At 49.2% G+C, this 26,757-nt stretch overlaps 4 protein-coding genes across 9 annotated transcripts in view; 2 read left to right on the top strand and 2 right to left on the bottom strand.

The window, feature by feature from the left end:
- The window catches only part of PLCD4 (phospholipase C delta 4), a 33,173-nt gene extending 31,030 nt beyond the window's left edge, over nucleotides 1–2,143 (top strand). The window contains exon 18 of the mRNA XM_074307629.1: nucleotides 2,006–2,143. The gene's annotated coding sequence lies outside the window, so the exon portion shown is untranslated. The remainder of the gene's footprint in view (nucleotides 1–2,005) is intronic.
- ZNF142 (zinc finger protein 142) lies at nucleotides 929–19,415 on the bottom strand. Of its 4 annotated transcripts, none has more exons than XM_074307602.1 (10): nucleotides 19,304–19,404; nucleotides 17,565–17,647; nucleotides 16,965–17,291; nucleotides 14,999–15,601; nucleotides 13,918–14,145; nucleotides 9,425–10,237; nucleotides 6,550–6,727; nucleotides 3,301–6,184; nucleotides 2,724–2,829; nucleotides 929–1,675 (listed from the first exon to the last, which is right to left on the bottom strand). In XM_074307602.1, the coding sequence occupies exons 3-10, from the start codon at nucleotides 17,242–17,244 to the stop codon at nucleotides 1,218–1,220; spliced, it is 5,550 nt and encodes a 1,849-aa protein (XP_074163703.1). In that variant the 5' UTR covers nucleotides 17,245–17,291; nucleotides 17,565–17,647; nucleotides 19,304–19,404; the 3' UTR covers nucleotides 929–1,217. The 4 variants fall into 4 exon arrangements, with proteins under 4 accessions (XP_074163703.1, XP_074163707.1, XP_074163708.1 ...); XM_074307606.1 differs by having other exon boundaries at nucleotides 17,594–17,647; XM_074307607.1 differs by lacking the exon at nucleotides 19,304–19,404 and adding an exon at nucleotides 19,086–19,196 and having other exon boundaries at nucleotides 17,594–17,647.
- Nucleotides 19,416–19,563: 148 nt separating this feature from the next.
- Nucleotides 19,564–22,115, top strand: BCS1L (BCS1 homolog, ubiquinol-cytochrome c reductase complex chaperone). 3 transcript variants are annotated; one of them, XM_074307633.1, is made up of 8 exons: nucleotides 19,564–19,833; nucleotides 19,990–20,349; nucleotides 20,429–20,568; nucleotides 20,651–20,845; nucleotides 21,057–21,120; nucleotides 21,249–21,418; nucleotides 21,536–21,653; nucleotides 21,818–22,115. In XM_074307633.1, the coding sequence occupies exons 2-8, from the start codon at nucleotides 20,030–20,032 to the stop codon at nucleotides 22,095–22,097; spliced, it is 1,287 nt and encodes a 428-aa protein (XP_074163734.1). In that variant the 5' UTR covers nucleotides 19,564–19,833; nucleotides 19,990–20,029; the 3' UTR covers nucleotides 22,098–22,115. The 3 variants fall into 3 exon arrangements, with proteins under 3 accessions (XP_074163734.1, XP_074163736.1, XP_074163735.1); XM_074307635.1 differs by lacking the exon at nucleotides 21,057–21,120 and having other exon boundaries at nucleotides 20,651–20,831; XM_074307634.1 differs by lacking the exon at nucleotides 21,057–21,120 and having other exon boundaries at nucleotides 21,254–21,418.
- A 338-nt stretch (nucleotides 22,116–22,453) lies between these two features.
- RNF25 (ring finger protein 25) overlaps nucleotides 22,454–26,757 on the bottom strand; it is a 6,287-nt gene continuing 1,983 nt past the window's right edge. The window contains exons 3-10 of the mRNA XM_074307632.1: nucleotides 26,618–26,720; nucleotides 26,459–26,526; nucleotides 26,248–26,317; nucleotides 24,150–24,221; nucleotides 23,885–24,025; nucleotides 23,497–23,586; nucleotides 23,219–23,353; nucleotides 22,454–23,074 (exon numbers count right to left, since the gene is read on the bottom strand). Coding sequence (XP_074163733.1) covers nucleotides 22,520–23,074; nucleotides 23,219–23,353; nucleotides 23,497–23,586; nucleotides 23,885–24,025; nucleotides 24,150–24,221; nucleotides 26,248–26,317; nucleotides 26,459–26,526; nucleotides 26,618–26,720 — 1,234 coding nt within the window. The 3' untranslated portion in view covers nucleotides 22,454–22,519. The remainder of the gene's footprint in view (nucleotides 23,075–23,218; nucleotides 23,354–23,496; nucleotides 23,587–23,884; nucleotides 24,026–24,149; nucleotides 24,222–26,247; nucleotides 26,318–26,458; nucleotides 26,527–26,617; nucleotides 26,721–26,757) is intronic.

Raw genomic sequence — 26,757 nt, 5'->3', positions numbered from 1 at the left:
AGACTGTGAGACAGCACTATGTCTGACTTCTGAAGAGTAACCTTTAGGGCCTCTCTTGGACCTTCTGAGGCCTTTCTGTACCAAATATGGCTCTCCGCTTCCTCTCTCTCCCCCTCTCCGCCCCTCTTCCCCTCCCCCCAGATTTAGTCTAGGATGTAGCTCATCCTTGTTTTGGAGTAGGATAGGAAAAGAAGAAAAAGGTAGGAAAGGAACCCAGCAGTGAAAAAAGGCAGGGTCCAAACTTTGCTAGGAGATGGGGAAAGAAGGTAAGTAAGACAAAGGAAACAAAGATGCTGAGCAAAAAGTAGGAAGCATCCTGACTGGGTGGATGGCACCAAAGGGAGAGGAAGAATGAATGAGGCAAAAGGCCTAAAGCAAGATCTCACCTAAGGCTCCTGGAGCATGGAGGAAGACCCTGGATGGGCCATGACCTCCAGAGCCCTTTTTTCCCAGCAGAGTCTTTGCCCTTCAGCTCCTGAAAGCTGCTGATCAGCTTCTGGGTATGTCTCAGGCTTGGGGATTCCAGAGGAAATACAACTGTTTATCTGCTCCAGGACTCCCTGCCTGCTAAAACCCGCTTTAGCCAAGTCTTTCTCAGAGCTGGGGTGAAGGGCAAGAGTAAAGCAGGGAGACAGAGATCAGGCACAAGGACATGAGTCAAGGCTTGCATCACTTTGTATCTGACACAAAACTCCTATGTTTCAATGGGGTAGGAAAGGGATCAGAGAACAGTTTGAGAAGAAAGAACAGCATAAAGTGCCAGCTTAGTTAAGATGTGTTAAGAAAAAAAAAAAAAAAAAAAAAGACAGCCATGAATCCAAAGCTAGAGATCACATCCTGTTTAAGATGCTTTGTACAAAGTATATGCCATTAGATGCTTAATAAAGATATCTTGACGATGATGGAATAGAGAAAGACATGACAAGTAAGAAGAAAAGGCCTTTAAAGAATTAATAAAATCCAAACCCCTGAATTTAGGATTTCTACAGGAAATCTTAGGGATCCTGAGGACTAAAAACACCCCAAGTATGACAAGTCATACTCTGATCAGTCATTTTTACCCAGCTATACATTTCATGGTACCCTATGCACAGTCCTAGGAGGGTGTCCAGTCTCCAGGAGGTGACAAAAGCCAGCAATTCTTCGCCCCCTCCTCAGTACCAGTAGTTTGGGTCCAAGCCCCTGCCCCTTGATGCATGACTTCTGAGAAGTCCGGCTCAGCCTTCAGGTGCAGCCGTTGCTAGGGGAACAGGATCCTCAAGTTGCACATCATGAAGATGCACTGTTGGGGTGGTGGGGTCTTTGCCTACACTCTGGCTGGGATCAGTCTGGTCAGGGTGGTGCCTCCTAACATGCTTGACCACCTGAAACTTCTGCTTGGCCTTGTAGCTGCAGAGGCGGCAGAAGAAGGGGTGGCGGTCTGTGTGGGTAAGGGCGTGGTGGCGCAGGCCAGCAGCCCAGCGGAAGGCTCGGTGGCACACGTTGCACACGTAAGGCTTGTCCTCACTGTGTTTCCGAAGGTGGGTGCGTAGCAGAAACCTCGTCTTGAAGGCCTTGCCACACTGCTCACACATGAATGCCCGGGCCTCCTGATGCCGAGTCTCCTGGTGCACCCGGAGTGCATCTGCTCGGTTTGTACAATACTCACACTCAGGACACTGGTACGGCTTTAATCCTGCCAGGGGAGAAAAAAGGGAGGGGAGACTCAGTGCCCAGGCCGTGATGTCCAGCCAACAGCATTGTAAACAAGTATAGGACCCAGCGAAATCCCAGGCACACGATGAGCACTTTAGGGCCATCCTCTAAAGGTTCTGAGCCCGGGAGTTAGCCACAGTACTGACCTCTGGCTCACAGCTTAATCTGGACCTGGTTACTGACTGCAGCCTTTTGCTGGAACAGTCAGGAGGTGAAGCCAGAAGCTGGGGTTGGGGAGAGGAGAGATCTCCAAACGAGGGGAGAAGAGCCTCGCTCAGAGCTTACATGCTGTCACTTGTCCTCTCTTTAGGAAGCTTTCAAAGCCTGACGCGCCACCTCTGACCACTCACATCATTCCGACACTTAGAACCTATTCTGGGCATTTCTTAGCTTTTCTCCTGCCTTCCCCATTAGGCTATAAATCCTTCAAAGATAGGCCCACGTCTGCTCTTATTTCATGCCTTCCTCAAGGACATTAAATATACATCACTGACAACTGAATTGCCACCCTCAGGATGGGAAGAAGCAACAGCTATGTGGAGGGTTCCAGAAAGGCTGAGGAGAGAAGCCAAGGAACTCACCACTTGTTGAGAGACTCTAGTCTCAGTTTTTAGAAACAAATAACAAACATTAGTCTAACTCAAGAGAATGATACGTAAAAGAAGATGGCTGAGAAGATTGTATTGGGGAAAAAGAATAATGACAAAATCTACTGATTTGTCTAAGAATGCCCTGCTGGGCAAATGGCCATCTGCCTGTGTGGAACCAACTGATCAATAAGTACCTACTATGTGCTAGGAACTGGAAATGCAAAGGCTAAAAAATAAAACAATCTGCTCTCAAAGTGCTTATATTCTTTCTGGGGGGAAAAATACTTCCTGAAAAAAGAATTTTGCCTTTTCACTTCAAGTCACCTCCACACAGGAGCTGCACAGCCCTGCCCTAAGCCCAGTCCCTACAGCGGCTGCCTCAGTGAGGCTGAATAAACAGGGCCCTTTATTGTCCCCCTCTCCCCAATGCAGACTCACCTGTGTGCTTAGTCATGTGATATTTGAGCTGGTTCACCCACTTGCATTTGTAGCCACACTCAGGACACAAATATTTGCGCTCCTCTTTGTGGATCCGCATGTGGTACTAGAGATGGGAGAAAAGCAGTGCACAGAAGGCATGAGGTGCATGCCAATGCCCCCTTCCCTCCTCTTCTCCTGCATTTTCAACCATGGCCCTCGCGAGTCAGGCAGGACATTCAGTTATTACAGCCTGTCTTGCCCCCCCACCCCGTATCGGATTAGGGTTCAGACTCTAAAGGTCCAAAGTGAGCCCACCCTCACCCTTTTACAGAGAAGTCTTTTGGGTCTAGTTGGGATCCAGGATAAGGAGGCACCACTCTCAGCCCCAGTCTTTAGACTTGCAGATTTGGCCGAGCTCACCCACTGGACATCAAGGACCAAGAGTGGAGTACTCTCATCCCTGTCCCTTCAGCCAGCCAATGCCCATGGTGCAGCCACCAAAAGGGTCCCCTCCATGTTTTCTGACTCCACCTGTAACCCCTCCACTTTCCACCTTGGCCCTAAATGCCAGGGGATCACACTCCCAGCTGCTCACCTTGAGGCGGGAGGGGTCAGCACAAGCATAGGGGCAGAGATGACAGCGGTATGGCTTTTCCCCAGTGTGGATGCGGCTGTGCCAAGTGATCTTCTGCCTGTTCTTGGTGCTGTACGCGCAATCGGTGCACTTGTACAACCGCGTCCCCCCGTGTCCCTTCACGTGGTGATCTAGGACCAGCTGGTGGCGGCAGCCAAAGTCACAGAAGGGGCAGCGCAGGGGGGGCCCCTCGGCCGCGCCCTCCCCAGCTGCCCCGCCGCCCTCATGCTGTTCCAGGTAGTGTCTCACGAGCCCCGCCCGCTCCCGAGCCGCAAAGCTGCACAGGTGGCAGCGGTGGCTGAAGTGCTGCTGCCGCCGATGCTCCTCCAGGGCCCCCCGGCTGGAGAAGGTCTCCTGGCAGGCGCTGCACTCCAGCCTGGGGTGCTGTTTGCGTGTGTGGCACCGCAGACTGGCGGGGCTGGGGCATGAGAGACCACAATGAGGACAGTGCAGAGGGCCCTCGGAGGCATGGGCTGGGGAGCCCGGGACCGCAGGTGCGGGGTCTGGGTGTCGCCGCAGGGCGTGCTGCTTTAGTGCTGTCTCTGAGCTGAAGTGGGCTTCGCACTGCGGACAGGCAAAGGCTGGCGTGCCCTGGTGGCAACTGTTAATGTGGCGGGTGATGTCATGCTGCAAGTAGCCACTGTAGTCGCATAGGGGGCAGAAGTGGGTGGGCGTCTTGTCGTGGACCCTGAGCCTGTGCAGGCGCAGCTTGGAGTTGGTGCCAAAAGTCTGGGGGCAGGACCCGCACGAGATGCGGCCCACTCCCGTGTGCCGAGACTGGTGCGCTTCCAGGCGGTAGCGCCGCGTGGTGGAGAACTCACAGAATGGGCACTGGTGGGGCTTCACCCCTTCGTGCTTCAGCCGCCTATGCTGCTGTAGGCACCGGCTCTGCTTGCAGGTAAAGCTGCAATCCTGACATTGCAAGAGGGGGCGGGGACCACGCACCGGGGCGGGCGCAGGGACCGCCCGGTGTCGCCGCTTCTGGTGGAGCTGCAGAGCGGCAGGGGCTTGAGCAGTGAAGGGGCAGAGGCTGCAGCGCAGCTCCATGGGGTCTGTGCAGGGGCAGCCCCGGGCCTGGTGTGTCCTCAATGCCCGCTCCTGCCTGCAGCTGAAAGGGCAGGTAGGGCAGGAGAAACGGGACCCCTTTTGAGGGTCCTGGGCACAGTCCTCCGAGGCCAGACCTGGCCTGCCCTGCTCACTTTCTGGCGCGCTCCTTTCCCCGCTGCTGGAGCTGGGCTCGGTTTGACAGAAGGTGCGCTTGCTGCTCCAGCTTTGGCTCCGGCAACCCTCGGTGACATGGGAAGTAATGGATGAAAGCCGGGAACAGAGGAATGGGCAAGCCCGGCAATGGAACTTGCCCTGCTCAAAGTAGAACTTCTCAGAGGACCCCTGGGCCATGAGACATTCCTGTGCTGGGGCTAGTGAGTCTGACGGGGGCGACACAGGGGGCTCAGCAGAAGTCACATCCCAGGTGGCAGGGGCAGCCAGATCCTCAGTTACACTCTCCAAGACCACAGGGACAGCAGGCTGAGGGTCTGCAAGGGTGGGAGAACCGGGTTGGAGCACAGGCTTCTTCTTTTTGAGCAGGACAGGGCACTTCTTGAGGAGGTGGGTGTTGAGCCCACGCTGCTGCTTGAAGCTGGCCCCACATTCCGAACAAAGGAGTGGTTCCCGGCGGCCCTGACACCCCATCTTGGCGTGGAGTCCCAGAGCCTTCTCCCGGCGGGTGACAAAAGGGCAGTGTGGACAGCGGAAGGCCTGTCCCTCTCCCTGGACCACCAGCATCTGCACCCGCCCCTCCAGCACCAGAGTCTCAGCCTGTTCTTTGTCCTGTTTTCTTAGCGCTTTAAGCACTGATTCTGACTGTGGGATCTGGGATGGGGCTGGCACTCCAGGGGATGCGGGTGGCTCAAAGGGTCCCTTGAAGTTCTCAGGGGGGTCGTCTGAGGATGAGGGATTTCTAAGAGAATCAGGGGCTGGCACCTCTAGCAGAGGTGCCCTTCCAGGCCCCAGACCAGACTGACCACCATTCTGGAGATCAGGCTCTTCTTCAAAGTCAGGCAAACCCTCCAATGGGCCATCTGGCTCCTCTGAGCCCAAAGCTTCGGAGGTACTCAGATCCCCATATTCCATATGGGGAGGCTCTGTAATTTCACTGGGGGGAGGCGCAGCAGTGGGCTCCAACTCAACGCTTAGTGCCTCCAGGTGCAGGGTACAGCCCTCCTCGTCCACTTCTGCAGGGCTGGGAGACTGCCCCACAAAGTTACCCCCATGGAGGGTGCTGGTCTCACCTTCTTTTCCTTCTCCCTTCTCCATGCAAATTGGTGACAATGCCTGGCTCAAGCCGGGCTTGACAGACTTTGCAGGCTGTGGGCACTGCCCCTCCTCCTGGGGGAAAGACTGGCTTGGGACCTCTGGGGCAGGCAGGGCAGCTGGGCCTTGTTCAGCACCCTCCTGCTCTTGGCCAGCGTGCTGGTGTGGCCAAGCCTGGTCCCCTGGCACATAGCCATGGGCCTTACGTTTATGGAAGAAAAGCGTGGTGTTACTGAAAGTGCGGTAGTCACAGAGGGCACAGCGGAACTCTCGTAAGCGGGTGTGCTTACAGTTCTCGTGGCTCAGCAGGGCCTGTTTGTGGCGGCTCTGGTAGCTGCAGTAGCGGCAGGGGTACAGGGGGGCTGGCACTCCCGGGCGGTGCTGGGAGGCCATGTGCTTCTGCAGCTCATACTTGCGTTTGCAGGCAAATGCACACACTTCACACATGAGGGACTTGCCCTGGTGGCGCAACTTGTGACTGCTCAGCTGATCAGCCCGGTGGCAGCGGTAGGAACACTGATTGCACTGGTACCTGGGGAGGAAGAAGAGAGAATGGAAGAACAGCTCACTGACCCTTTCATGGTCCAGACCCCATTATGCAAAGGGCCAAGGTCAGTATGGTATCTCTGCTGAGTCTGAGGGAAATAAGGATGGGCTCTGGAGTGTGTGTGTGTGTGCGCGCGCGTGCATGTGTGCCGGTGCCCAGGAGGGCCCAGGTGCTGAGCTTGGTGCAGCATCTCCTGACCAAGGCCCAGGAAGGATGAGAGGATCCCTTTATGTAACTTATCTCTCATGCACGGAGCAGCTGGAGAAGGCCAGAGAAGAGCGGGACAGTGTCTGTCTGGGCCAGAGTGTGACCTAGGGCTGAAACCGCAGAGGGGAAAGCGGGGGGTGTACCTGAGGTCACCTGCGTGCTTGCGCATGTGCACACTGAGGTAGTGTTTCCACTTGGTGACATAGCCACACTCGGTGCACATGTAGTCCTTGGTATTTGAGTGGGTCAGCATGTGTTTGGACAGGTAGCTCACATCTCGGCAGGTGAAGTCACACAGCTCACACTTGTGAGGTTTCTCTCCTTGGGAAAAAAGGAAAAAGGGGAAGAAAACAAGGGTGAGAAAGGATAGCAGGTTGTCCTCTGCCTGTCCCTCCCTGCTCAGTGCAGCTTCCCCCACCCCCACTGCCACACTGGGCAGGAGTCCTGGGGCCTCAAGGTGTCCCAGAAAGAACTGGAGGCCTCCAATAGTCACATTTCCCAGCATTGGGATTGTAGCCACCCTCTTTTCCAACTCCTATGGGCTATTTTCAGAGACCCACAGAACCCCACAATCTAACAGAGAAGCATGATCAAGCAAAGGAGCCCAAAAGAAAAGGGAAGAAAGTACAAGTGAGATCATCTGAATTGGCTGAGGGCCTTCTGTTCAATGTCTTTTACACTTAGCTAGCAAGCACTCTGCCAACTTCTGGAACAGGTCAGAATCTCAAACTCATTGACTCTTCAGGAGGGAGATCTGAATGCAGGAACAGAGGAGATAAATCAACACCACTTCCAGGATCCCAGGGCCTATTAGTAAGTCTTGAAAATAAGAGATTTTTACAAGTGAAAGTTTTGGGGAGATAGATAGCTAATAAGCTCAAGTTGCCCAAATACTGTATTTTTCTCTCTCTCTTTTTCTTTTTGAGAGACAATTGTGCTTAAGTGACTTTCCCAGGGTTCTACAGGTGGCAGCTCCCAGAAATACTCACCTCAGGGAAAAACACAAATCCCTGTTTGAGCTAGCTAACGCAATTAGGAAGTGTTAAGTGTGTAAGGCTGGATTTGAACTCAGGTCCTCCTGACTTCAGGACCAGTGCACTGAATACCATCAAACTGTCCTCTCAAACACTGTGCTTTTTGGTACCAAATTGTATTTCACTTAATATATAATTTTGAAAAGACAAGGTATATATAATAGAGAATCATGGTTTCATATATATTCTTTTTTTGTATAAGGAAATGTTCATTTTCTTATAATTGTCAAGTTTGTTATAAAAAAAGAAGCATTACAGAAAATGTAAATGATAGCTTGTCTCTCTTAAACGATGGTTCATTAGTAACAAATGTAAATCTATTGTTATTTGTTTTGTATAGTCCTCTGGATAATCATAAATAGATTTCAATGGCCTAATGTAATGGGCCACAAACTTTCCCATATTTGATTTAAAAGTTTCTAAAGAATAGAAATAGGGGCAGCTAGGTGGTGCAGTGGATAGAGCACCAGCCCTGAAGTCAGGAGAACCTGAGTTCAAGTCTGGTCTCAGACATTTAACACTTTCTAGCTGTGTGACCCTGGGAAAGTCACTTAACTCCAACTACCTCAGCAAAGGAAAAAAAAAGAATAGAAATGATCTTCCTCATTAACCAAAGTAGCTAATTTTAAAAATAATTCTCAATGGAATACTGTGCAAAAACAGACCTCTTTCAAATTAAACTTTCCTACTATAAGTTGTAATATATGAATTATAAAGAAAACTAAGACTAACGATAAGGAGATTTTTTTGTTTGTCTCTATTACTTGTGATTTTTCACAGTACAATTTATTGTGCTTTGTGACTGTTCTCACTTCTCTCTCCCGTTCTTCAATCCCACCATCATTGGAATTATACTCTTTGTGCACATATATGATCACATCATTCTTTTATTCAATTTTTTGTAGCTCCTAACTACATGAGAAATATTCAAAGGTCCTTTATGCTCTAAAGCCTCCCTGCCTTTGAAAAATGACTTAATAGGGGGCAGCGAGGTGGCGCAGTGGATAGAGCACCAGCCCTGAATTCAGGAGGACCCGAGTTCAAATCTGGTCTTACACTTAACACTTCCTAGCTGTGTGACCCTGGGCAAGTCACTTAACCCCAGCCTCAGGAAAAAAAAAAAGAAAAATGACTTAATATTATTCACCCTGATGATATCTACACTTTGGCTAACATGGAATGATGATTACTGATGTTTGCAAAGCATTGTCAAGTTTGCAACACAGTCATTTGAATTTTACTTGCCTGTATTGCTCTTATGCATAAAATTTCCTGTGCTTCCTTTCTTTTTTCACTTGATAAATTCCTTGACTATACTTTAATGACAAACTTAAGGTTCACCTCTTCTAGGAAGCTTTCCTGGATGCCCCCATCAGCAATAACTTTCTCCCTCCAGTCTTTTCTTTCTTTCTTTTTTAATAATAGCTTTTTATTTTCAAAATACATGCAAAGGTAGTTTTCAACATCACCCTTACAAAACCTTATGTTCCAAGTTTTTCTCCCTCCCTTCCTTGCACCCCCACCCCTAGTCAAATAGTGTAATTTTTTTTTTTATTTTTTTTTTTTGCTGAGGCAGTTGGGTTACCCAGCTAGAAAGTGTTAAGTCTTTGAGGTCAAATTTGAACTCAGGTCCTCTTGACTTCAAGGCTGGTGCTTCATCCCAGTGCACCACCTAGCTGCCCCCCAAAACTATTCTTAAACTATGTTTGGCACTTTTTGCAAACAAAGCTCAAATGGGGATTTGTGTTTTCCCCAGGGCTGGCTAAGAGACTGGGCATTCCTGGGAGCTGCCATGCACAGAACAGAGTCTGACAGTGAGAAGTCTGACAGATCACACTCCCAGATGCACTTATTTGCATCCTCTTTCAGCAACTTTTGATGACCTGAATGAATAGGATCTTCTCTACCACTCCCTTCTCCAAGTACTTAGGAGAAAAGCACCCTAAAATCGGGTGGGGAGATCAGGGAGGAGGAGGGGTCTCACCAGTATGCAGCAGCGTGTGACGGATGAGCACTCTCTTGTGAGCAGTAGCAAAACTGCACTCAGGACACTGGTGGATCTTCTCATGGGCATGCATCTTGCCCACATGGTCCTGGTAGGCCACAGGGTTGAAGGTAGCAAAGGGGCAGAATGCACAGCGCAGTTCCTCACTGCCAGGGTGTCCCTGTTTCTTATGCTTGCGAAACAAGTGCTTATTGGAGCAGGCAAAGTCACAGTGTGGGCAATGAAATGCGTAGTGGCTTTTTCGGTGAGCCTCCATGGCTTCAGCCGTGGCAAAGAGCATGGGACAGGCGTGGTGGCGGCACTCCACAGCCCGTACCCCATGGGCCTCTTTGAGGTGCCGGATGAAGGCCTTGCGGTCGGGGGCAGCATGGCTGCAGCCTTCCTGGAAGCAGTGGAGGCGGGTGGGCTCGGCAGCATGGCTCTTCAGGTGCTCCTTGAGAGCCTGGCTGAGGCGGAACTCCTCACGGCACACCGGGCACGCGTACACATCCGAGTAGAAGTTGGAGATGTCCTCATGCATGCTCGCCATGTGCCGGTTCAATGCATTCTTTTCCACGGCCCGGTAGTGGCACAGGGGACAGTGGTGAGCCTTCTCACCTAGCTCTCGAAGCAAGTGAATTTTAAGCTTGCTCTTACTAGTGAAGAACTTCTGGCAGTTGGGACACTGGAGGCTAGGATCTGGGAAGTGCAGGTGGAGATGCTCCACCAGGTGGGTCCGCTTCTTGAAGCAACGCTTGCATTCTGGGCACATGTGAGTCTTGAACAAAGATTCAGAGCCAGCAGCCACATCCCCTGTGAGGGGAAGAGAAACAGAGAGCGTCAGGAGCAGCTCAGAAGGAGGTGGGGACAGGGGACAGCACTGAGAGTCAGAGGAAAATGGGCAGCTAAGCTGCCAGCACACATAAATCATTCTGTCATCTCTCTTCTCTTCAAGAAACGAACACAATTAACTCTTGATAATGTTAAGGAACACAAGCCACAGAAAATTACTAAGATTTGTATTTCCTTTAAATCAGTCAAATAATAAACAAGTAACAGTTTCATCCTTGGCTGGTGGCTTAGCAGTACCAAACCTAAAACTATATTATAAAGCAGCAATTATCAAAAGCATTTGGTACTGGCTAAATAGAGAGTGGTGGATCAGTGAAATAGACTAGATACACATGACACAATAATCAAGGCCTACAGCAATCTAGCATTTGATAAAACCCCAAACTCCAGCTTCTGGAATAAGAACTTACTATTTGATAAAAGTTTCTGGGAAAATTGGAAAAAAAATATATATCAGAAACTCAGATTAGACCTATATCTCACACCCCATACCAAAAAAAGGTCAAAATGGATACATGATTTGGGCATAAAGGAGGATGTCATAAACAAATTAGGAGAACAAGGGAAAATTTACCTATCGGATCTTTGGAGAAGAGAGGAATCCATGACAAAGAAGAACTACAGAATATTATGAAAGGCAAAATGGACAACTTTGATTACATTAAATTAAAAGGGTTTTGCACAAACAAAACCAACAAAAATAAGAGTAAAAGGGAAGTACAAAGCTGGGATAAAATCTTTATATATTTCTGATAAAGGTCTCATTTCTAAAATCTATAAAGAACTGTGTCAAATTTATAAGACTACAAGTCATTCCAATTGATAAATGATTAAAGGATATGAATAGACAATTCTCAGATGATGAAATTAAAGCCATTTACATGAAAAAATACTTTAAATCACTATTGATTACAGAAAGGCAAATTAAAACAACTCTGAGGTACCACCTCACACCTCTCAGATTGGCTAAGATGACAAGAAAAGATAATGATAAATGTTGAAGGGGATATGGGAAAACTGGTACACTAATGCCTTGTTGGTGAAGTTGTGGAATGATCCAGCTGTTTTGGAGAGCAATGTGGAACTATGTCCAAAGGGCAATCAAACTGTGGGTATCCTTTGACCCAGCAGTGCAACATCACTGGGTCAATATCCCAAGGAAATCAAAAAGAAGGGAAACAGACCCACATGTGCAAAAATGTTTGTAGCAGTTCTTTTTATGGTGTCAAAGAATTGGAAAAGAATGGATGCCCATCAATTGGAGAATGGCTAAACAAGTCATGGTACATAAAAGCAATAAAATGTTACTGTTCTTTAAAAAAATAATGAACAAGCTCATTATAGAAAGATCTAGAAAGATTTATGTGAACTGATGCTGAGTGAAACAAGCAGAGGCAGGAATACATTATACAATAAGAATATGCAATGATCCAAAGTAATTCCAACAGACTTTGGACAGAAATTGCCATCTGCATCCAGAAAAAGAACTAAGGAGACTGAATATAAATCAACATATGCTATATTCACTTTTTTCTATGTTTTTAATCTCTCATGGTTTTTTTTATTTGCTTCAATTTTTCTCTCCCATGATTCATAAAACAATGTGTATTAAAAATAAACTTATCACAAATTAAAAAAAAACCAAACTTCATTCTTGTCTATTCCATTGCTTTAAGCACCACTCAAAAGGAACAGAATTTCAGACATAAAATGGGCCTTGGATACCAAACTTGAAAAAGAATCCCCTCTTCTCCACAATCTGCCTGACAAATGGTTCTTCATTCAGGGAATAAGAACTCATAACCTTCACCAAAGCTCATTCTACTTGCAGGTAGCTCTAATTATTGGGGTGGTTTTTCTTCACATGAAGTCTAAATTTGCATCTTTGCAACTGTCAACCATTGCTCCCAATTCTGCCTTTGGGAGTAAGCAAAATAATCCTTTTCTTTTTTCCACATGGTACCCCCTTAAATATTTTAAAACTATGTCTCTCCCTTGCCCAAGCCAAAGCTCTTCTTCTCTACATTAAACATCTCTAGTTCACAGTCTTCCCATGGCATATAAATAAAGCTCTTCACTCTCCAGATGGCCTTGCTCTAGAGCATCTTTTCAGCTCATTGAAATATGTCCAAAATTGTCCAAAACTGGATACAATACTCTAGGAGTGGTCCAACCAGGAGAGTGGACAGGAAAACTATCACATCTCCTTATTCCTTCCCCCCCCCGCCCCCCCTCCCAAGGCTGGGGGTAAGTGACTTGCCCAGGGTCACACAGCTAGGAAGTGTTAAGTGTCTGAGACCAGATTTGAACTCAGGTCCTCCTGAATTCAAGGCTGGTGCTCTATCCACTGCACCAACATCTTATTCCTAAAGCATGATGCCTCTCCTAGTGCATCATCGCTAAGAGATGAGCTTTCTTGATCATCATATCATACTATGGATCCCTCCTTGGCTTGCAGTCCACTAAAATCCTCAGATCTTCATCAGATCAACTGTTATCCAGCTGCACCGCTATCTAACCTATGTGGGAGTGGATTTCTTAGGGGAAATACAAACTAGATTTTATCTTATTAGATTTGGCCCAGCATTCAAACCTGTTAGGGTCTTTTGAAAACTGATTCTATAGTATGTTAGAAATGCCTCTGAGCATCTATGCCTTTTATGTGGGCCACTGTTGTTATTTGGTCATTTCAGAAGTGCCTGAGACTCTGTGGCCCCTCTTGGAGTTTTGCTGGTAAAGACACTAGAGTGGTGGCCATTTCCTTTCCATTAAGATTCAGTTAATCCATTTGGGGGTCAGAGGTTAAGTGACCTGCTAAGAAGTTTAAGTTTGGATTTAAACCATTTAAACCCAGGTCTTCCTAACTGCTATCCCCTGAGCCACAGCTTCCTCACATTAAACAGCACAGTTTTAATTATTTTTCCTGTACCTGCCCCAATAAAGACAAGGAAGGAAGTGATACTGGTGAAAAGGATAATAAGTCTAAAGCAAGAAGCCAGAAGCAAAAACCATTCAGACATGGGATCAATTTATTCTATAAAATGGAGAGTAGATTATAAGCAAAATGAGTACTTCTGTTATTCACCCATCATCTAGGACAGGCTCTGTGAAAGACAGCTATACATTGGAAAAGAGGAAAAATGGAGCTAAGACCAGAAGAAAATAGTCATCCAAACAATACACAAGTTTGATCAGAGCTCTTTACAACTGTTTTAACACAACTGTCTTTTCCAGTTAGGTGGCAGCCTTGGTGTCTGCAGGAAACCAGCCCAAGATAAATGATCTCATTGAATCCCATTTCCATAGTTACCATGTGCCCTTCTGGAGAAGACAAGGCCAGCTGGAGTAGAACAACACCCTGATGGCTACACTTTTGGCCCTGCTCCTGCCTGAAATAGCACCCAACTCAGATGCCACAAAGCCCCTCACTATTAAACTCATTCAAATGAAGTTTGGGGATCCTGATTTCACCCTGGAGCAGCTTGGGGGGCCCAATGGAGGGGACTTGGAATCAAGAAGACTTAAGGTACTACTGAGTAGCTTTTCTCAGTCTCAGTTTCCGCATCTGTAAAATCTGAGATGAGTAACATCCACTTGACAGGGTATTACTCACAAAAGAGTACCAGGTCTGACGCAGTTACCTTTGAATTGCCGAGCCCCTTTGCGGGTCTTTTGGACTTTCTTGCTGCTCCCGCCCTCATCTTCACTCTCAGCTTTTCCTTGTTTCTTCTCTTCTTCCTTTCCCTCAGGAGAGAGAAGGTCCATTCCATGATCTTCTTTCTTCTCCTCCTCTTCCCCTGGTTTGCTGCTGGGTAGGGAGCTACCCGTTCCTTTAGGAGGTCTCCCTTCTTCAGAGGACCGCTCAGTTGCTACAAACAAATTTAACCTGGTAAAGTCACCCAGAAACTAAGGGTGCAGTGTCTCTCCCCTCACCCCTCCTACAAACACCTGACATGGAATAAGAGCAGATGGGTTTTCATCCTAGAGCTTTTTCTTAATATCTGAGAGACACTGGGAAAAGTCACTTCTTTCTTCCATGGCTCCTTTTCCTCATCTATAAAACAAGGGTGCCTCAACTTCTTTACAGATACAAGTCTAAAGGTAGAGAGACCTTTCCCTTTCTTCCCTGGGCCAGTGATCCCAAGATGGCTAAGATCACAATATTGGTCTGTAATTTTTCTTCCTCAGGTATTTTCACCTGGAAACCCTAATCCAATGTTGGCCTGAGACCATGATTTCACTTTTAAACCTGCTTACCTCATTACGCTTCAGTTGTAAGGAAGCAGAGACCATGAAAATAAGTCATCCATGCTTCCCCTACAGCCCATGCAATGAGAACCATGAGAATAAATAAAGGCCAGTGAGAGATGAGGAAAGATCCAATTTTGAATTCTGTTCCTTTTCTCCTGTTACTTTCCCGCTCAAGTAATTTCACAGCTGCCCGCCCAACCCTCTCAAATCCATTCTTCCTCTGACAGTTCTGAAAAGAAATTAATGTTTTTTTGTTTGTTATCTGAAGATCTTGGCTACTCCTGCCCAGATGTGTTGTTCAATTACCCAATCCTAAACTACACCCCTATTTACCCTGCTCATAAGATCTCTTATTCTAACTGAAAAGGAGAAGGAATGCAGCCATCTTTCCTCATGGAAATTAGAGCCAAAACCCACGAAGCTAATCTCCTTCAAATGAGAGTGAGGGAAGCTCTGACCTCTAGCCCATACCTGGCTGCATCGTCTGAGAAGAGGGGCCCTGACTAGGAGCTGGCTCTCTGTGAGCCCCAGGCAGGTGACTCCGCTGGTGCTGACAGAACAGTTTGACATTCGAGCCCATGTAGTTGCAGTGGCTGCATTGGAAGGGGTAATGGGAGCGGCGGTGAAGTTCCATGCCCTGTTGGCTCCCAAAGAGTAAGGGGCAGGCACGAAAGGAGCAGGGCACTGGGACCAAACTATGGGCCTGCTGTAGGTGGTTCTGTAGTTCCTTGCATTCTCTAGTCAAGAACTTGCATCCTGGTTCAGAACAGGAGAAGGCCTCAGGGGGAACCTGATGGCTCTTGAAATGGCTTTTCAGTGCCTGTGGCTGGGCAAATTCTTGCCCACACACTGGACATGGCAGGGAATTTTCATCTAATGGATTGTGCCCCTGTAAGGGATTGGGGAGGCTAGAAACCCCAGGGTTCAGTTCTGCAGACTGCAGGGAGCTAGATAGGCTGCCCTTGGACTGCAAGAAAGTCTTGGGACAATGGTGCAGGGCCAGCAGGGTGGGCTCAGGAAAGCTCTGCTCACAGCCTTCACAAAAGTACAGCTTCACCACTTTCATCAGAACACCTGTAGACAGGATGGCACAGAGATAGAAATTCAGGAAGACAGAAAGTAAGGACACAAAGCCTTAAGCATAGGGAAGATGGATGAGAAATAGCTTCTGATTCTGGGACACAGAATCATTCACTTGACAAAATATTTACTGAGTAGTTTGTTGAAAGTGCAAAGTAATGTTACATACTATGGAGGAATACAGAAGACATAGACTATGTAGTCCCAGCTTCATGGGTAGATAACTAAAAAATCATTTTTCCACTCGCCTCAGATCACAGAAGCTCAGAATTCCAAGTTCAATTCTGAGCTTCCCAACTGAAGAAGGGCATAAGAAATATGGAGAGAAAAAGGAGAATGCACAGAGATGACAATAACTGGAAAACAATGATGCCATGAGAGAAAAGGAAAGAGATGAAAGCAGAAAAAGCTGAGAGGAAGAAGAGATGGATAATAGGGCTTAAAGTCATGGTAACATCTTAAGCAGAGGACATTAATCATCTCTGCAGAAACAACCAAGAAAAAGGAATGAAAGCTTTAACACAAAGTTGTTGTAGTCACCAGAACTTTCTAAAAATGAGTAATAGCTGAGGGAAACGCTAATACATGTTCAACTCTCACCTTCCAATAATCTATCTAGGTTGAGTTAGGGGCAATCCTGTCCAAGAACTTGGGTCAGGGAGTGAGGGTGGGGGTACTAGATTACTTTTGGAAGATTTTTACTTTTACTTTCTAATTTACTTTTACATTAAAGTTAAAGTAGAATACTTTCCTATCTAGGAAACCTTAGCTAGCCCAAGTGCAGGCATAGGCCCATGTCTGAACAGTTTCCCTCTCATCCATTCCTTCCTAGATAATAGTTTCATGAGCAGAACAGGAATACATTGTATACAAAAACAAAAACAATGTAATGATCAATTACTAACAAGACTTAGTTCTTCTTAGTGGTTCAGTGATCCAAGGCAATCCCAATAGACTTTGGAGAGAAAATGGCATCTGCATCCAGAAAAAGAACTAAGGAGACTGGATGTAAATCAACATATGTGTATATTCAATTTTTTTTTTTTTGGTCTCTTCCATGATTTTTCCCTTTTGCTCTGATTTTCTTTCCCAACATGATCCATAAAGTAATGTGTATTACAAATACATAAACTTATTAGGACAAAAAAGATAATGTGATAGTTTCATCATTTCCTCCTTATGGGAGCGGAAGAAAACTGCTTAGAACCAGTTATAAGGCTAAGACATTCCTCAATTAACACTTACTGACCAATAGCTATTTTCTTCCCCTTCCCCAAAACGACGGTTTCTTGAAACATCTTTATAAAAATAGCTAACAATTGTTATAAAATCACATTGTTTATCAGTCTGTTTATACCTGGGGTCTCTCCAGGGGCACTCTGAGACAAGTCTCCTGTGACAGCTTCCACAAAGATGTCCATGCTTCCTGCACTGCCCTCTGTCGCTGTGGCTTCCACAAGCAGGCAATTTGAGTTGGTAGGCAGAGGTGTGAGGGTCTCAGAGTAGGAAGGGCTCTGAACTGACCCTGGGACACCACGGTCAGGGAGAGGGAGGGGCAGTAGCAACAGTTGAGGGCATAGCCCATCCATTTCCTTACTGCTGTTCCCTTGTTGTGGGCCCAATACAGTGTCAGTCATCACCTCCCACAGAGATGCTGCATTTCCTTGAGATGCTAACAAGCCAACTGAGAGAAAAAGCAAAAGATGTACAGTCAGTTTCCTCCTGGGTCCCCATCAACGCCAGCAGCTCCCCATAAGCCCAATGAGTCATCTGGTAAGGAGATGGTGAGCCTGGGAATGTCCAGTGGGTATCACCACATGATCATGGTACCAGCTATTGTGAATAATCCAGAAAAGTATTCTCTTGTTTTCAATAGCAAAAATTAAGAACTGCACAATAGGAGGGATTAATAATGGAAATCAATAGGGAGAAAAGCACTAGATTTTAGTCAGAGGACCTGGGCTTGACGTCAGGGCCCCCACTCACTGCCTGTGTGACCTTGAACAAGCCATTTAACTTCTTGGTGCTTGGTTTTCTCATCTGCAAAATAAAGTAGGTTGAACTAAATCAGTGGTGCCCCGTTCAGCAGAAACGGGGCCACTGGGCTGTTCCCGAGGATCCCCGAGGGCCACCTACTGACTTAGTGTTAAAATGGGACGTCCTCCTAACGTGAACATATGTAACATCTCGGCTGAGTATAAGCGCCATCGGACTGCTTGTGTCTTAGGGGAGGGAGAAAAAATGAATGTTGCAAACTACCTTTCCCCGTAATTGGAGAAGAGTAATAGTTTACTAAGTTTTTTTTAAGTAACATCATCTAGATGTATTATGTCATTATGTATTTTGTTAAATATTTCCCAATTACGTTTAGTCAGTCGAGCCTGGACGCTGCCAGCTAAGTTCGAGTAGGGGACCTCTAAGGTTGCTTCCAGTTTAAAAACCTTCACTCCTACGTGACCCATGGGATTATATACAGTGGAATTCTATGCAGCACTAGAAGAATATAGAATCCCTGGAAGAATAAGGCCAAGATAACAACCATGACAAAGCAGTTCCTTCCTGACTGACACTTCACTGAACCAAAGGACTTCTGAATCCTCCCTGCCGGGCGGGGCGCTGGAGCAGGGCTCGAGCACAGCTCTGTGACCCTGGGCAAGTCCCTTAACACAGTATAACGGGCACAGAAATGGGAAGCCAAGTGACAGACCTCTATTAGGTGCTAAGTGAACCTGGCTCGGAGGCTGAGGGGCTTCCCCCGGCCCGCCCCCTTTCTGCTTAGGGAGCTGCCGGGCGCCGAGTCTGGAGGCAGGACTTGGGCTGTGCTGGTGCTGAGGCCCCGTGCCCACTTGTGCCAGTGACACCGGGCGGAAAAATCAGCAGGGGAAGGGTGGCAATCACCCAAAAGAGCCAAGGCCTGGATGGGGCCTAAGGAAGAGAGACTGGGGTGGGAGACTAAGCTGGCAGAGGACACCCCCTCCCCCCTTCCTTCTTCAGGGCAGTCACAGCCCCATCTCTGGGAGGGAGGGGCCAGCCCGGGGGTGGGGACAGACTGCACCGGTCCTGCTCAGGAACGCCCAGTGTCTGCTTGGGGGAAGAGGGACGGGCAGCCTGCAGGGGGGAGGGGTCCTCCTTCTGGCTGGTGCATGGGGGCGGGGAAGGGGGTCTCAAGGGCAGGCTGCAGGGAGGGAGCTGTTCCGGTGGAGGAGCGTCATCTGGGCTGGATGGGGGATGGGGTGAGGGTTGTGGGGTCTCAGCCAGGGGAGACGGGCGGGGCTTTGTGGAGGTCTCACGCAGGCAGAATGGGTGGGAAGCCCAGAGGTCTCACACAGGTAGCTGAGCCAGGGGTCTCGCACGAGCGGGAGGGGCTGGGGGTTGCGGGGTCTCACACAGCTGGGCCGGGCAGGGAACTCTGGGAGCCTCACGCAGCCAGGATGAGCGGAGAGTTAGGGGGTCTCAGCCAGGCAGGGGAGGGTCCCACCTGGGAGGGCGGAGGGGGCGGAGCCCTGACGCGGGGGCAGGTGTGTGTGGGTAACCTCCTCAGGGGTTAGGCGGGCGGCCCGGGCTCCCGGCTCCTTCCTTCCGCGCCAGGGAAGCCGAGCGTCCCTCTCCCCTTTCCCTCCTTACGAGGGTCGGGGGCCGCAGGGCCTCCCCTCCGCTCCCTCCCAGCCCACGTCTGTGCCCTCCTGGGTCACCCACCTCAGGCTCGGGCCGGCGGGAGGCGCATCTCTATGGTCGGCGCAGGAAGGAGCAGCCCCGTCAGCCCCTGTGGGCGCCCGCCTCCGGCCCAGCGGGCTTCGGCGCTCCGGGCGGAAGAAGGCCTCTCTTTCTCGTTCCTCCAGCCGGGGGAGGCGGGGCTGTTACTCTATGGTTCCTCCCCTCGGTGTCAGGAGAGCAGGCGAGGAGGTCGGAGGAGAGTACCATAGAGAGGGCGGGCCAGAGCGGCCAGGCGCCGGGCCGGGACCCGAGAGCATGACGGGACGCGGTCAGAGGGCGCCTCTGAGAGTAACCGCGTGCGGAGCGGAGACCCTGAGGCAGGTGCCTGGCGGCTCCGAGGGTGGCAGCGGGTCCTCCCGGATTTCTCTGGCCCGGTGGCGGCTCCTGCAGCTTGCAGCTCCGAGGGGAGTCGCACGAGCCTCCCCGCGGCGCGTTCTCCGTTTCCCAGCCCTAGAGCAGAGGGGCTGGTTCGGCGCCCCCATTCTCGCCGCGCCCCTCTCTCTAGAGCCCAGGTAGGAGCCCTGCCGGGGTTACCTTGCAGTTCCGGGAGTGGGGCGCAGGGCTCCTGCCCCTTCCCACGTGTGACCTTGGAGCTCGCGGGGAAGGGGGGAGAGCGGGGAGGGTCCGGGGCTCCTCCTTCCCCTACACCTGCCCGCTCCTCCCCCCAGGTCGGCGATGCTGAAGACCCCCTGAGAGGAGCCCCCCACGATGGCCCTGTCTGACTTTGTGCTGGCCCTGAAGGACAACCCGTACTTCGGGGCCGGCTTCGGGCTGGTGGGCGTGGGCACTGCGCTGGCCCTGGCCCGGAAGGGGGCGCAGCTGGGGCTGGTGGCGTTCCGGCGCTACTACATGATCACGCTGGAGGTGCCGGGCCGGGACCGCAGCTACTCGTGGCTGCTGAGCTGGCTGGCCCGGCACGGTTCCCGCACGCAGCACCTGAGCGTGGAGACCTCGTACTTGCAGCACGAGAGCGGCCACGTCAGTACCAAGTTCGACTTCGTGCCCAGCCCGGGCAGCCACTTCATTTGGTGAGGGGGCGTGGGAGCGGGGAGACCTGCTCCAAGAGGGGTCGGGCTGTGCCTTGATAGGGACCTGCCCCCCTTTCAGGTACCAGGGCAAGTGGATCCGGGTGGAACGGAACCGTGAGAAACAGATGATTGACCTGCAGACGGGGACCCCGTGGGAGTCTGTCACTTTCACCGCCCTGGGCACAGACCGCAGGATTTTCTGTAGCATCCTCAAGGAAGGTATGGGACCCGTTCAGTATAAGAAACCGGGTGTCCAGGGAAAGGAAGCATTTCCAAGCTCTTTTTCTCCCCCCATGGCTAGCCCGGGAGCTGGCCCTGCAGCAACAAGAGGGGAAGACAGTGATGTACACCGCCATGGGCTCCGAATGGAGGCCCTTCGGTCACCCCAGACGCCGAAGACCCTTGAAGTCAGTGGTGCTCCAGAAGGGCTTGGCTGAGCGCATCATCCAGGATATCCGGGAGTTCATCAATAACCCCAAATGGTACAGTGATAGAGGTGAGTCCTGGGGCTCAGCGGGGCGGAGGAGATCCTGCTGCCAGGGCCAGTGGTACTGGTGTTGCCCCAAGCTGGGGCTGACTGGCCGGGATACCTGTGGGGGGGGTAGTTGGCAAACCATGCGGCCCCTCATTCCTCAGCACGTCCCCATCTTGGACGCTGTCCAGCTGGCTTTAGGTCCTGACCCTGCTGCCCCGGACTATATTCCCAGGCATTCCCTACCGGCGAGGTTACCTATTGTACGGGCCCCCTGGCTGTGGAAAGAGCAGCTTCATGTGAGTAGGACCAAGCTCTCCAAGTCCTAAGTTGAATGATCCCAAGGACCTCAGAAATGTTCCACCCCAGGGTGTGGTGAGAAAGGCCCTGCCCCACAGGGCCTCATCCTCCTCCCTGTCTTCCATAGCACAGCTTTGGCTGGAGAGTTGGAGCACAGCATCTGCCTCCTTAGCCTTACTGACTCCAGCCTCTCTGATGACCGCCTGAACCACTTGCTGAGTGTGGCTCCTCAGCAGAGCCTGGTCCTTCTGGAGGATGTGGACGCGGCCTTCCTCAGCCGAGACTTAGGGAAGGAAAGTGAGTGCTGGGTACCCTGCCACCTTTTCCCAAATCAGATCTCTCCATTTCCTACTTCCCTTCTCTGCCCGCTTCAAACTAAGCTAACTACCCTTCCGTGATTCTCTTTTGATTTAGACCCAGCAAAATACCAAGGACTTGGACGTCTGACCTTCAGCGGGTTGCTCAATGCCCTAGATGGCGTTGCCTCTACAGAGGCACGAATTGTCTTCATGACTACTAATTATGTTGACAGGTAAAGGAGGAGGGAAGGATTCTTGTTAAATAGCAAAAATGGAAAAATGGAAAATGATCTTTTCTTTATACCCTTTTTAGACCATTAAGTTGGAAGGGATGACAAGTCCACATCTCAAACCACAATGACACTAGGGTCTGCCACTCTCTGCTTCCTATCTCTAGGCTGGACCCTGCTCTAGTACGTCCAGGTCGTGTAGACCTTAAGGAATATGTTGGTTATTGTTCACACTGGCAGCTGTCCCAGATGTTTCAGAGGTTCTACCCAGAGGAGCCTGTGTCTACAGCTGAATCCTTTGCAGACCAAGCCCTATTGGCTCAGGGCCAGCTCAGTGCTGCTCAGGTACAAGGCCACTTCATGCTTTTTAAAAATGACCCTGAGGGGGCTTTGAAGCATGTTGAGGATCTTGCTGTGACCAAGCCGGGCCTAACATCAAACCAATAAACACTGTTCATAGCACCAGTACCTCTCTGATTAAATTTCCTGCTAGTATTTAAAAATGGGGGAAAGGGGAGGGAGGAGAAGAGGAAGGGAGGCAGACACTGGGTTATTACTAAGGAACTTCCACTTAACCTGAGGTCCTACAGAAATAGCCACAGTTGAGGAGACAGAACAAGTTTAGGAGTACATTCCTTTTTCTAACATTCATGGCCATCACAACTTCTATACAAATACAGAAGGATTTAAAGAATTATCTTGCCACCTTTGCCTCTTCCTTCCTTCCGTCACAAATTTGGCAAGGATATAGCTTCTAAAGACTAGACTTTTTACTTCCAGAGGCAGCAGCAAGCAGAGTTGGCTGAGCTGGGCCAATACTCTTTATTGCTTCCCTCCCACCCATTATCCCCTGTCCCCCAGAATTCCTGCTAGGAAGCCTCCTCTGGTTCCAGGCCTGGAGGTTCCCTGCGAGTACTGGGCCGGTATGCTCCCCGACCTCGAGGCAGGCGGGGATAAGAGGAGCCAGGCGTCCGGCCTTTGGAACGTTCCCAGCGACCACATTCCCAGTTCCTGCGGTTTGGGGGCCCCTGCCAGTTGCCAGCCCCCTTCTCCTTGCTGGGGCCTTCAACCCTTTGACTCTGAGGCTCTGGCTTCAGGTCCATGGGCTCTTTGAATGGCCCTGTGGGAGGGGGCAGTTCTTGTGTACAACTGGAGCCTTTGGGGGCAGAGTTCCCACTTCCCCGAAGGTCTTTCTGCTCTGACTGTTGCCCAGGGGTCCGGCAGGCCCTGGAGGTGTCTCTTTCTGCTCTCTGTAGCTCATTCAGCCCTGGTTGGCTTGGCCCAGCCCCTGAGATCCTTTCTCTTGTAGGCAGTGGGGCAACAGGCAGAGTGTCTGGTGGGGTGGGCAAAGCTGTGGCAGGGGCACCTGGTGGCTGAGATCCCTTGGAGGCATCCTGAGCCACCTCAGGCTCCAGAGGGGAAGGCTAGAAAAAGGAGAAATGCAGTGAGGATGGGGTCCTTCAGTGCAGCACCCCAACTTTGGCATCCCCACACCCTCTGCCACTCCAAACTATCTGTGGTTCTGTAGTCCCAACAGGTGTGATGGAATCAGGAAGAGGTTTCCTCACCTGTTGGAGGCTGATGAAATAGCGGTTCCGTTCAGCTTCTGGATCTATGATCCCCCCGCGCTGCTGCTGCCTCTCATAGAGCCTCTGCCTCTCCTCCCGCTGCCTCAAGCTCTCTGCATCAGGCTGGTATGGCTCCTGGAAGGAGTAAAAGGGAACTGGTTGGCCCAGGGCCACTTGTGGCTGCCTCACCCTGTCCTTCAAAGGCAGATGAGGTGCCCCTTTGGAAAAGCCTTGAGGAGCTGGGGCCATCTTCCCCACCTGCCCTATAGCCCTCTTACCAGAGGATGTTGAGGTGGGGGAGCTGCCTGCAGCATGGCGAGGTCATAGACCAGGAGCTCTCTGCAGACTGGACACTGGACACCGACACCCTGCCACACAAAATGATGAAATTGTCTCCATGGAAAAGCTCTAAGACAGCGACCTTCCCCCTTCAAGTGAGGAGTACTCAGTGTCCAATTGTCTGTATTAGATGCTGAACTCTTCTCCCACTGCATCCTCCTTTTATTTTTGCTACAAGAAGTAACTAAGAGAGAAAGGGGAGGGGAGAAGCATGCTTGGGAAACACGTGTCCCAATGTTAGATCCTGGGGACAGGACAGGAAGAGGTCTAATGGCTGCTCAGGGCTGGGGGAACATGGGGGTGAGGCCGAGCCCAGGCAGCTGCTACCTGCTCCACTGGAGAGCCGGGATGTTGCTGCTGCTCCTCCTTCTGGGCCAGGAGTTCTTGCTCCATGTGCTGGATGTAGCGGGCCAAGCAATGGCAATGGAAGTAGTGGTAACAGGGGGTCTTAGTGAAAGCTTCTTTCTCCTGGTCAGAAAGGGAACGGCTTGGGGTTGGGTTCTCCTTTTCAGGATCTCACAGGCACTGAATTGTGTGGCTGAGGCTGGACTGGGCACACCCACACCCCCCTCGTCCCCCTCCTCCCACTGACCTGGAAACCATAGAGACAGATGACACACTGGCCATGTGGAATATTGTTGTCTGTGAGGATCTCCTTTCCCTTCTAGAAAGAGAAGCGGGTAGGGGAGAGGAGAAAAACCAGCTTGCTTAGGTGGGTGCAGACAGCAGCCTTCCATCTAGAAAGCTCTGCCCTGGGCAGTTTCTGTTTCTTTAGTTAATATACTTGCCACCTCTATGTAGTCACTGCTTGGACCAAAGCCTTTGCCACCTGAAACCTCCAGGAATAGATCATTCTCAATGTTTTCCAGATGGCAAAGAATGCTATTTTTCAAAAAATTTCATTTAGGATGAAGTTTTCTGAAGTACATTCTATACTTTATTATTATTATTTTTGCTAAGGCAATTGGGGTTAAATGACTTGCCCAGAGTCACACAGCTAATTAGTAATCAAGTGTCTGAAGCTGGATTTGAATTCAGGTCCTCCTGACTTCAGGGATGGTGCTCTATCTACTATACCAAGTAGCTATCCCACATTCTATGCTTCTTAAATTATAGACAAATAACTTTCTAGCTAGTTGTCATAAATTGCTGTCCTGAAGCATATTCTAATGAGGCCCTTAGACCCTGTTAACAAATAATTCCTAGACTGCTGTAACTTTGGGTTTTCTTGATTTTTTTTTCCTTTTTACTACCAGGCTTTCAAGTTGTCCATTCTCATTGCTGTCAGGGATCTGCCTGTGGTAGCCCATCCCTTTAATTTGTGTGTCTGTGGTAACCAAGCTTGTTTCAAGTGTTTCTTTAACGAGAACAAGTTTGAATAAGGGCCTGAGGGACTCTCCCATCTGCAGGTGCACAAGTTTTAGGGCATGAACCTTTGTGACATCTACTTTAAGGACACTTTGGCTTCCTCAGCTCTGGTAAATTCTAGGTACAAGCTCATTGTGCTAGTGCCTTGCCTTTCTAAAGACCAATCCGTGTTTTCCACCCGCTTTAAAAACAGTCTTCCCAGCTGATGTTTTCTCTATTTGGCATCACTGCTGCCCTCACAGGTTAGTCTATTCCACTGCTGATTCTGGACTTCAGGGACTGTGTGAGAAGAAGTATGGTTAATCCCAAAGGCAGATAACCTAAAAGTCATATTTTGTCTTTGAAATGTTTCAGTGTTTGAACACAAAGTGATAGCCTCTATATTGGTGTTTTATGGTTACAAAGCACTTTCACACATGTTAACTTTTTTGATTCTCCTAAAATTCCTGAGCAGATAGTACCAAAGTATGGTTATTTCCATTTATATGATGCACTTAATAGTCTTGAATTTCATTTCAAAGTGGAAAGGCACATTATAAGGTCTTGACTCAGGAAGGAATAGAGGCCTAATTTAATCATCCTCCCAAATACTCCTTACACTCCATCCCTCTCTGACTGATACAAGGTTTGTCTTCTCCAGAAAACTTAAAATGACTGGGCTGGGATTCTAAAGAAGTTTTTGGTTTTCTACCCATGAAAAATAGAACTGATTAAAAAAAATCAGGGCAATTATAAAGAGGTAAGGTCTTTAAGTAAGAGGCATATTTTTAACTTGCCCTTCCTTATGTTGCTAAGGTCTATTATGAGGCAGTAAGCCTAAAAGAAAGGGAATTTCTCTTCTCTTAGTGAAAGAGAAGAGCCTTGCAAACATCAGAATGCTAATGTAAATGTGAGATGTTGCTTTTTTGGATGTAAGGTAAGCTTTGAGTATAGGGACTGTCTTCTGGTTATTTTCTACCTCCTGTAGCACCAGTGTACACACTATCTGAAACTGAGTCTCAGACATAAAGAAGATCCATATGTTCTTTTCTCTCACCACTGGGAAAAAAACAGGAAATGAATGAAGCACTATGTTAGACAAAAAAAAAGTATTCTTTCAGTCTTGTCAGCTTTCAAGATAATGGAGTAAAAACAAATGAAAAAGCTTGTAGATCCTCTCCCTTTGGAGCCTTTTAAAATAGGCCTTTCATCAATTTGGGTCAGTCTTTACCCAAAGGGAGGGAAAGGGTTGAACTGACTTTAGGAGAAATGAATGACTCTAGACCCATGGCTAAACCTGCTTTGGCATGAGAGGAAGGAAGTCTCCCTAGAGCCCAACTCACCTCAATGAGTTCATAAAGCACAGCAGTGCCCAGTCCGGCCTCAGCCACACAATTCAGTGCCTGTGAGATCCTGAAAAGGAGAACCCAATCCCGATGTTAGAACAGTTCCTTTCCACTTCTTGCAAAAGAGATACCCTATGTTGGTAACATAACAAAAATTATGTTAAGATGTGCCCTGCTTCTATCCTATGTTGGTCAATGCAACACTTACTTGTGAATCTGTTCATCTGAGAGCCCTCGGGGGTTACGGATAGAGATCTTAGGCACCTCATTGGGGTACTGGAAAAAAGAGACCAGACCAGTATGAAATACCCTCTCTCCACACCCCAGCATTTCTCCTTACTTTGTGGTTACCCAATAAGCACCTCACCTGTGCAGGGACCAGTAACACCAAGGTGAAGCAGACAAATTGTGAATCCTGGTCTTCAGCTGTAGCAGGATGTAGTGTGATGCAGATTTCCCATGGTGAAGACCTGGGGATAGTTATTGTGATGATTCAAGATGGGATCT

Source organism: Sminthopsis crassicaudata, chromosome 3, assembly GCF_048593235.1.
Source record: "Sminthopsis crassicaudata isolate SCR6 chromosome 3, ASM4859323v1, whole genome shotgun sequence".
Taxonomy (NCBI): domain Eukaryota; kingdom Metazoa; phylum Chordata; class Mammalia; order Dasyuromorphia; family Dasyuridae; genus Sminthopsis; species Sminthopsis crassicaudata.
Note: the sequence above shows the minus strand (reverse complement) of the source record. Positions and strands in the feature narration are given on the sequence as shown.